We start from the raw sequence: 10,193 nt of genomic DNA, 5'->3' as shown, positions 1-10,193 counted from the left end.
TCTAAGACCAAAATAAACTGAAGACCCTTCTTTGCATTTGTTTCTGCTTTCATCGTGCATAACAACTGGTAAATGCACCACTGCATTGCCTCTTGGAAACTCCCATCAGACATGGTGTTTATTAAACTCCACTCAGCACCGTTAACAGGGAGTGTAAAAATGATCATTTCAGACTTCCCTGTACCTCTGCAGGCCTGAAAAGGAAGCTGCCTCCTTGCAGATACACACCATCACAAAGCCGGCGCTAAATGTGTTTTACATTTAGAGTTCCTCTGAATCATTGCTTTCCAAGACCTCCGGTGGCAAGGAGTCACCTAAACTGTTCTCTGGATCAATAGTGAAGCCCTGGCTTTTTAACGTTTTATGAGCATTCATGAACTTCTGGAGGTACTTAGAGGTATATAGCCAGTGATGCTTCAGGACATCCTCCATCTCATAGCATTTGGACTGCCTGGCATTCATTTTTCGGAACCTCCTAAACAGTTTGTTTCCAGACTCATTTCCTTCACTTGCCCAGGCCCCAATGGACCCATCTCTTTCAATGATTTCAGGAACATGAGCAAGGGTTTTGTGGAAATAATTTGTAATCTTGCCCTCATATCTGTACTTGAACTTTGTAGACAGAAGCTCAGCAAAACGCTGTGAATTGTAGCTATACTGGCACAGCAATTCTGGACACTCCTTAGCAGGGCATGAGGATCGCCACACTGGCTTCATCTTCAGATAAAGGTCCATTAGCTCTTTTAGGGCTTCATGCCTTTCCTCACACTTTATTAATTCACATACTGCCTCTACCGTCTCTTTGGACATGAGCTTTCTAGCAAAATTTCCACTCATCCTCATCATAGGCTTCAAGTTCATCTTCTTCCTGAGGTGTTTGTCAAGCGTCAACTGCCACCTCTTCCTCTCCTCTTTAGACACATCAGGATTCTTGTAAACCTCACCGATCTCCATCTGGAATATCCTGTAGAATTCTGTTGCATTGCCAATGTCACAGTGCAATGCATCTATGGAGGGAACGGTCTCAATGAAAGGTTTGGCTGAAACACCCTTCACTCTGTCACGGAGCTCATCAACAGATTCATGATATGGGTTGGACCTCCATATTTCATATCGTTCCAGATTTTCAGCATGGCTCCTGGTTATGGAGTGGAAGACCAAATTCTGGGACGCCTCCAGGCGGGTTGCATCGCACAGGGTACAAATGTACGTGGAACCTGAGGCCTCCAGCCCTTCCACTTCCCGCACGAGTTTCTCATCATATCCTGTACCCCTAAAGATGAATTTGAATGTTCTCAGGATTCCTCCCATTTCAAGTAGCAGTTCACTGGTTTTCATAGCCTCTCTTTCTGCTATGAGGGGACTCAGGATTGCCGTCAGAGTTTCATGATCAGATTCATCAGCCAGCATAAGGCACAAGGGCTTGCAACACAACTCTGAATTGGGTTTTACTTCTTCAAAGATCCTCTTACTTTCATTCCCTTGTGCTATAGCAATGTTCATGACCGTGAAAGAAAAGCGAACGGCCTTCTCTGGGACAGCAGGCCCACCTCCGTGCTTCTCGCTGACATCTCCCATTCCATCACAGGACTCTTTTACTACCACAGTGAAGGGACCATTCAAATAGTCATCCACATTTTTTGCTTTCATGCCTTCCAAAATCTCCTCCTCCATGTCCTTTAAGGCACAAACCAGGGCTGCATCATATCGAAATCTCTTTGCAATTGTGTCTACTGGGTAGTCATCAATTGAGTGTGGCAGTCCTGATAGTCCATCTATAATTCCCACTTCTGTGTTAGTGGATACATTTTTCAGGGGAGGTTTCCACTCAAATGGATGATAACCTGGTAGAAGGGCTTTCTCAGCAGTGCGAAGAGCGTGCAAAGGCTGGAAGATCTGCCTCCCAGTGACAGCTTTTACTGTTCTATACATTTTATGATATTGGCTACAGCTGAGAAACGTGTTGACTCGGATTGCCAGGCAGACAGCAGGGTGAAGTCCAGATCCCCTCCCTTGCATTATAGCCTCCAATTCGTCTGCTTGTCTGTGTTCATTTTTTGCTCTTAAAGCTAGCAGGAACAATGTCATGCATACAGCCTTTATATCACCGCCTTCTTCTTTCTCAGCAAAAGCCTTGACTTGACGTTTCAGTTCTCTCAGACGATGTTTCTGAGCTCTCCTGGTCAGAGACAGGAGATGCTGCCTTGGGCGGCCACCTTTATTTATATGGCTGTAGAGCCCTCTGTCTTTCATCTCCTTGTGGCTGGAGAGGTGTTGGCTATATTTTCCATGCAAGATCTCTTCATCACATTCCTTTACAGGGCATCTTATACTCAGGTTATCAAGGATGTTCAGGAAGGATTTCACTGGGGTTACCAGATCAGTAGGGAAGCAAGGATACCAGCAGGATGGGCAATAGCTGCCCATAGCCTTGATACATTTAAGGATGCAAGTTCTGCAAAACAAGTGTCTACATGTTGTTTCCACTGGATCTGCCAGAATATGCTCACAGACCTGGCAAGAAATGGATTTAATGAAATCTACTGGGTAATCAACTGCAAGCAGCTTGGTGCTGAGATGTATAGTCTTGCAATTGACAATCTCTTTCATTAAACTTTTGTTGTTTATCTGTGCTTGGTTCTTTACAGCTCTGTTTATTCGAGCACATTCTGCAACGGTCTTCATACGTTTGCCATGCTGTGCACTGGATGGCTGACTTTTTCTCTTGACTCCACGCTTGGTAGTGTGGCACACATCACAGTTTGGGGAGTGGGGTTGCCAATCCATTGTGCTGTTCCTTGGAAAGTATACTTCACATAGAGTATTACTGAATTTTCTATGGATAATACTCCAGCAATTGTGACAAAATCGAGTGGGATGGATAGTATCAACATCTCCTCGCACATCAATTTTGAAAACCTTAGCGATAAGATCTGGCCAAGAGGTTGCTTTTTTCTCTTTCTTTCTCAGAAGCCACAGAGTTTCATCATCCACTGGTCCGTGCACTGGATGACTCCTCCTGTAACAATCAGTTTTAAATGAAACTCCACAGATGCGGCAAAGTTGCTTCAGATTGTTCTGATGAGCTTTATTGTCTTCTGTTTTCATGTCGTTGGCATCTTTCTCAAGTGCCTGCCTACTGCCTATTAACTCCATCTTTTCTCCTCTCGGCACTGCTTCATCTTTATGCAGTATGATTTCTTTGTTTGTAGAAGTGACCTCTTCTGCCTGGGCTTTGTTTATGTGCTGGCTGTCATGAGAAGGTGTTTTTTCAAATGTTCTCACTTTAAACAGCTTGAATTTCCATTCAGAAAATTTTGTATATGGATGCTGAATTTCTTCAGGCAGGTCCATTTGTGATGCTACTGACATCTGCAGTCTGGGAGAAACCAGATCACCTGAGAAAGAGAAAGAAGTTGTAAATTATCTTATCTTCCAAAATTAATAATAACACCATGGCTTCTAATAGAACAGTCCTAATCACTTTAACTGAGAAATGCTGTGAAAGTGAATTACTTGTCCCAGGACACCTACTGAATTGAGAGGCCCAGATGTGGCCACTCGGTATCTTGGATAAGTACTCAGATTGGTGTCTGAAAGATAGACTTTTGTCTGTCTCATGCTATATTATCTAAATCAGCCAGACCACTGCTCTCACACCACTTGTTAGTCCTTGATCTGACCTGAAGTGTCTAATACATACCATTCTACATGGGCAGAGCAGCACATACTACTTGAACCCAGTGTAGGCTTTACTCAGGCCCCAGATTTGTAAGGTACTTTAGCACATGCTTAATGAATGTGAGTAGCTTCATTAAAGCAGGAGGAGCGTATCCTCTGTTGATGCAAAGCACTATAGTCCCCTGGATCTTAAAGGAGATACGGCAATTTATACTGGCTGCAGATCTGGTCTGGAGACAATATTTATACATTGCAATTTAGTCGTCTGTTCAATTACCTTGCTGAAAACCCTCTCTGTAAGGTTCACTGGTAGCGGAAAGCTGAAAATGTCTTCAAATTTGACCCCAATTTTAGTTTTTCATAAAGATGCAGCTAAAAGTAATATCAATGTGGTCGCATGGAAATATGGTGTTGTATAAAAATAAATACAGAACTTTCACCTCAAACACTGAAACTTTTTGTTACTGCATATGACTTAGAACACAAAATTGTGTAGAAACAACAACAAAAGTGACTAACTTATTTTTCATTAGCTGGCTATGAGAAGTGCCCGAAGTAAACAGTACAGAGAAGACTCATGTATGTTTTCTGATTTATTTATTTTTTTATTGATCTGGTTGGTGTGAGTTCTAAAAATGAGGAAAACTATACATTAAGACTATACAATAGAAATAGAAATTACATGCATATGGCTGTGGTTTCTTTAACTGATTATATCACCACTTCACAATTCACATAACTTGCTAGAAATCTCAGTTTAGTATCTATTCAGAAGGTGTCCTTCATAAGAAATACATCTAAGTCATGGTCTAAAGTGATGATGCCCAGGGTGTGTCTGTGACTATTTCATGTATAACGTTTCAATAAAGCATAATTTCAGTACGGTCTTCCAGAGCCTGTTGGGGAAGGACTGCATGCTTTGAATAAGTTCCAGGTTCAGAATGATGTATCAGTCTGCTAAGCTCTTTCCTTAAGAGCTGTGTTTAACTTCAAAATTGTTCATTAGGCCTTGGCAACTAAAATTTACATTTGTTTTCTTCCCAGCTTCTCTTCATTTCAACCCACTGAGAGCAAGCTGCCCATACCACTGTCTCCATCTGCCTGCATTGCTCCATCCAGCTGCCTATACTGCTAAATATCTCTGTCTGCACTGTGGTCCCCTGCTGTCCATCACCGATCCAGCCTGGCAACATGCTTGCTTATATTCTGCTGTTCATAGATCTGTGATGTGCAGCTGTGCCCAGATGTATTCAGAGCATTACTACTGACTCAATTTCTTGGCTGCATCCTGTGACAGACTTGGTAAAATTATCCACTAAGCAATAACCCGTTTGCCCCTGAAGAGTCTTGTGTTCCTATTACCTGCAGAATAATTGAATAGCTGGTTGCCCTATACTGCCTGCAGATCCTTTTCTTCTACGTAACACCCTATGCAATTTTGTGTAACATCACCATCTCCAGCAGAACCTTCAGAATCTCTGAAACCCTGAGCAATGCCTTCTCAGGGCAGTATCTAAGTCATTGTAAAGAATCAGGCAGCACCACTACATTTAGAGCAAAATATTTAATACTTTGTCAACTCTTCTAACCCTTTGACTAAGTGCCACCGTAGTGCCATACTTGTCCCCAAACCCATGACCTAACTCTTGCTATTAATCACCAACTCCAATGAATCAGACAGGGTTTACCCGTGCTAAAGAAAAGTTCAGGTGTTCTTTTCTTTTTTTCTTTTTCATTGAACATGCCCTGGAAGAAATGAATGATAGAGAAGCCCTCTCAGGTCATTCGACTTTTGCCTCCTGCAGTAGATAATTGCTCCCAACAGGCTACTCATCAAATGCTTCAAATTGCCTAGCTCCCAGACAGTGAAGATTTCAGCAGCTCTCTTGGGAAAGCTAGAAATATTCCCAGTGCTAGGAATAATTCCTGCTACTTGTGCTAAATTTGACTGTGTTCTGTTATTCTAGTTGGAGGTCACAATGAACAATCTTTCTTCTCCCTGCCTACCCCACCCAGATTCCTAGGGAGTGAACCCCAGGCGTGAACCCCCAGCCATGGTTATTTAATCTACTCTGACAGCTGTGTTCAGTATCACCTCTTTTCATCTTGAAAAGGGAAAAGAAATCTCTTTTCTTCCCAGGTCACGGTATTTCATACATTTCTGAAGATGAGCAAGATTGCAATACTTCCAGTCACATCAAGGAAAACCTTGCGTTATAGATAGTCTCACCAAAATGAACAGAACAACCTCTGTGAGGGAAGCACATATAAAATAAAATCATTGACCTGCACATTAAACCAGGAAAAGGAACCAACACTTGGATATCCTACAAGCATCTGGGATGCTGTCATTAGTACGGCCAGCCTACCTTTAGCTCACTGTCAGTTTGTAGAGCTGCTGCTATGTCTGCCCAGTTTGCTCCAAATGTCAAGCTTGCTTGCTCTCTCTCCTGTGTGCTCTCGCTCTTTCTGTGTTCCCTCTGCTTTTTAAAGACACTGCAGTGCTGTTTATCTCACTTATCCCTGTCCCTCCGACCTCCCAGTACCACCCTGGTGCTAACCACAGGTTACTTCAACTAAACACAATGCAGAACTCTCAAATCCAGGTGGCACCTGGCAATTTATGAGGCTTAACCACAAAATTTATATAAACAAGGTCTTCTTGTGTGAGACTCCTGGGCTCTGAGATAAGTGTGCAGACTCTCTGAGGAGCACCTGCACTGTTTTTTAATACAAACTTTTGCTTATGGCTTTCTTCTTTATAGTTTCAGAGCTGGTTTCTTCACTGTTAACTCTCAGAGAGGGGAACCTGGTGTCTGCTGACACCACTGTTTCACATTGAAGCTGTTTCATTGAAGGCCAATGGCCCGCTTCCTCAGGTCAACAGCAGCCAAGCATCTGGGGTTTGGGTGAATTGACAATGGGGACCTCAGAATGTCCTTACTTCTGATATCAATATATAATTTTCAAGGATATTACCTCTTTGGTGATGTACGTCCAGGGTCTTGAAGGCCCTGGGCAGGGAGGACAAATCAACAACATAAAAGCTAGCTATATGCATATTGAGTAACTGAGAGATGCTACACCAGCCCTAGGCCACAGGTGGCCACAAACAGTGGGCAGTAGTCTCTCCTTTCTGGAGAAACCCAGTGGAATACCCATGCTCAGTTTCCACAGAGCAGCTGTCTAAAAAACTGACTCAAAGTGGAAAGAAACCAAATTCTGTCACACAACAGCATGCTGAAAGTTTTCAGCCTCCACACATAACATTGTGCAAAAATTCTAGCAATCCATCAAGTCCTTCCAAATGTGAACATAACTTCACACTCCAGAAATAGGAATTTGCAATAGCAACATAACTCCATAAACACCTACCCAAGCATTTCCCTTTCTCATGAGACTTTCTGATCCTGCGGGACTCAAATCCATTTCTGACTTGCACACTCTTCCCTGACAAGGTGGCTATGAGGGAGGCCACTGTGCTTCTCTGCAGCTCAGGATCTCCCAGTTAATGCAGCTCCTACCTGATGGCATCTGATGGCAGCCAGAGGGAAAGTCCGCAAAAGGTGTGATATTTGGCGTTCGCTATAGCTAAAAGAGGTGAGAGGATTCCCTCTCTGTCATCCACTCTGATCTTACAATGCTTCCAGTTCTTAGAATCATAGAATCATTTAGGTTGGAAAAGACCCTTAAGATCATCGAGTCCAACCATAAACCTAACACTGCTGACTCCACCACTAAACCCTGTCCCTAAGCACTAGTCTACACGTCTTTTAGATACCTCCAGGAAGGGTGACTCAACCACTTCCCTGGGCAGCCTGTTCCAATGCTTGACAACCCTTTTGGTGAAGAAATTCCCAATATCCAGTGTAAACCTCCCCTGGTGCAACTTGAGGCTGTTTCCTCTCATCCTATCACTTGCTGCTGGGGAAAAGGGAGCAATAAAGGTCTCCCATGAGCCTCCTTTTCTCCAGCCTGAACAACCTCAGTTCCCTCAGCTGCTCATCATAGGACCTGTTTTCTAGATCCTTCAGCAACTTCAGTGCTCTTCTTCAGACATGCCCCAGCACCCCAATGTCTTTCTTGCAGTGAGGAGCCCAGAACTGAACATAGGATTTGAGGTGCAGCCCCACCAGTGCCCAGTACAGGGGGATGATCACTTCCCTGTCCTGCTGGCCACACTGCTTTGGACACAAGCCAGGATGCTGTTGGCCTTCTTGGCCACCTGGGCACACTGCTGGCCCATGTTCAGCCGCCCATCAGCCAGCACCCCCAGGTCCTTTTCCACCAGACAGCTTTCCAGCCACTGTTCCACAAGCCATCCTTGTAAAGTGATGTCTTGGAGAAGTGGTTAGTCCTGACTCTGTGTGCCACACAGTTCCTCAGTAATCAAGTGTAATGATTCATGCCAAAGCAAGTACTGCATGGGGAAAGTAAACACAGTCTGGGGCCAAACCCTGATACCTTTGCTCAGATTCTGACTCATGCAAACCCTAATACGAAATAAATCCCAGTCAGAAATGACCGAGCGGGAGTGTCAGAATAAAGTGGAACAGAAATCACAGAGGTCATTCCAGGCCAAGGCAGCGTGAGACAAGGCTGTCACAGCTGAGGCATTTATAGACCTCTGAGAACATTAGATGGCTGGGTCCTGAGCAGAGCTCTTTCACTGTCCCTGTTTTGCCTGGACATCCTAACAACCTGCCTATTTTTACTGTTAATTCCCTAGCATTTAGAAAGATCTTTTAAAAAATGCATCAGATCGGGCTGCTATACCAGGTATCAATCAAATTCACTCTCTGCAGTCACGTACTAGTTTCCTCCCTTACTTGAAATGGCAGACACAGCTCCCTGACAAAATGCATTGTTAGTATCGAGGGATTGGGGGCTCTTTAAGAATTAGTTTAGCAGATCTGGCCCTCTGGGGTGCTTATTCAAAACTTTACCCCGGTAGTGGCTACCTGCCCTGTTCCCCTGGGAGCCTGAGCTCCCGTGCAAAGGGCACTGTACAGGCAGCAGTTTGGTTATCAAAGGAGCCACATGAGCATACATAAGCCTAGTCAAGTGCTTTACTTCCAAAGTACTCAGGAAATCACCCTGTAAAAATATTGTCTTGTAGGGATACTGCAGGCAACTAAAGGTTTTGATTGATCTTGAATTGCTACAGCTTTGGGTGCGTTTTTTGTCGGTATGAGTATAATTGCTCGACAGTTTGAGCTGCACAGACCCAGCGCTGGAAATGTGTTCCTGTGCAACCGGCTCCACCAAGTGGACGAAAGCGTTTTTGTAGGGTTTCTGTTACAGCGCGGCCGTTAATACATGACTACGGGCCTAAGTTTCCCAAAAAACATATAGATTTGGAAACCTCTCTGAATATAAGCATTTCATTTATTCTATTGGAATAAAAACTCCAGATAATTTCCCTGAATTCTCAATTAAAACAGGCTGGACATCAGTGCCCTGAGTACCTTACAGGTTACTACGAATAATATTTTTCAGCCATAGACAAGTCCCTATCTAAGGGTATCTGTTTTACAACCCTATGTAATGATAATTTTTCTCATTTTACAGTTAAATAAAGTAACACACAGTTTTTTCACTTGCCAGGAGAAAAACGATTGCTCTGAACTTCAGCCGGCTGTCCAGGAAAGGGTCCACAAAGTTTTATATTTTTTATTTGTTTTTAATACAATTATTCCTTTATTGTGGTACACTGGAGCCCCGACCTGATGACCCGGCTATCACTCTCCTCTAACTCTTAGCTTCCCGGGAGCTCCTATCAAAACCTCTAAGTGCGTTTTGGACAAACGGAGCGCTGGGAGCGGTGCGGGAGGGCTCGGCGCTGGGCGGGAGCGGCGCGGGCCGGGGGCGCTGGAAGGCACCGGGAAGCGGCGGCCCCGCAACGCCGCGCTTACACCACCACCCCCGAGCGCTTGGGAGCAGGCTTCGTTGGCTTTAAATATGCGTTTGTCGGAGATTCTCGCCAAGAGAACTCACTGATGCAAACAACCAAATTCCCCTGGTTCGTTTGGAAGGAAACGAAGCTGCCTTCGGGTTCGACTGTCCCGGTCTTTCGCGTCCCTACAAACCGCCCGTTGTCGCAGGCCAGCGGGAAAGGCCGGCCCCAGCGCTCCCCGGGGGTGGCAGCGCCCCTTCCCTTCCCGCACCAGTGCCTCTGGCTCAGGGGAGGCCTAGACAGAGCGTTATTTGTATGAAGTATGTGGTTTACGCCGAGAAATGGCTGTTTTGCGAACCCCAGCCCCCCCGCCGCAGCTTCCAGTGCCTCGTTTTTAACCGCACTCACAGCGGAGCTGAGAGCGAATTTAGCCCAGCATCTGCAGCACGGCGCGCACACTGGCGCGGCAGCAAAATTCCCTGCGGACACACACGCTGGCGGCGGTTTTGTTTATATGTTACGAAGAGGGCGGCCGCTTCCCGCGGATTTCCGCGGCTCTGGCGAACCTCCCCGCCGCGGGGTACACGGGGGCGGGGGCCGGCTCCCGGCCGACGGG

The 10,193-nt window shown here is 45.1% G+C and overlaps 1 protein-coding gene across 1 annotated transcript; it reads right to left on the bottom strand.

Moving 5' to 3' along the window:
* Nucleotides 1–246: 246 nt before the first annotated feature.
* RAG1 (recombination activating 1) lies at nucleotides 247–10,147 on the bottom strand. Its single transcript, XM_080397503.1, has 2 exons — nucleotides 6,051–10,147; nucleotides 247–3,398 (listed from the first exon to the last, which is right to left on the bottom strand). The coding sequence occupies exon 2, from the start codon at nucleotides 3,370–3,372 to the stop codon at nucleotides 262–264; it is 3,111 nt and encodes a 1,036-aa protein (XP_080253629.1). The 5' UTR covers nucleotides 3,373–3,398; nucleotides 6,051–10,147; the 3' UTR covers nucleotides 247–261.
* Between the last annotated feature and the right edge of the window lie 46 nt (nucleotides 10,148–10,193).

This window comes from Falco punctatus, assembly GCF_963210335.1.
Source record: "Falco punctatus genome assembly, chromosome: 7".
Taxonomy (NCBI): domain Eukaryota; kingdom Metazoa; phylum Chordata; class Aves; order Falconiformes; family Falconidae; genus Falco; species Falco punctatus.
The sequence above is the reverse complement of the archived record's forward strand: the minus strand, read 5'-3'. Positions and strand labels throughout refer to the sequence as shown.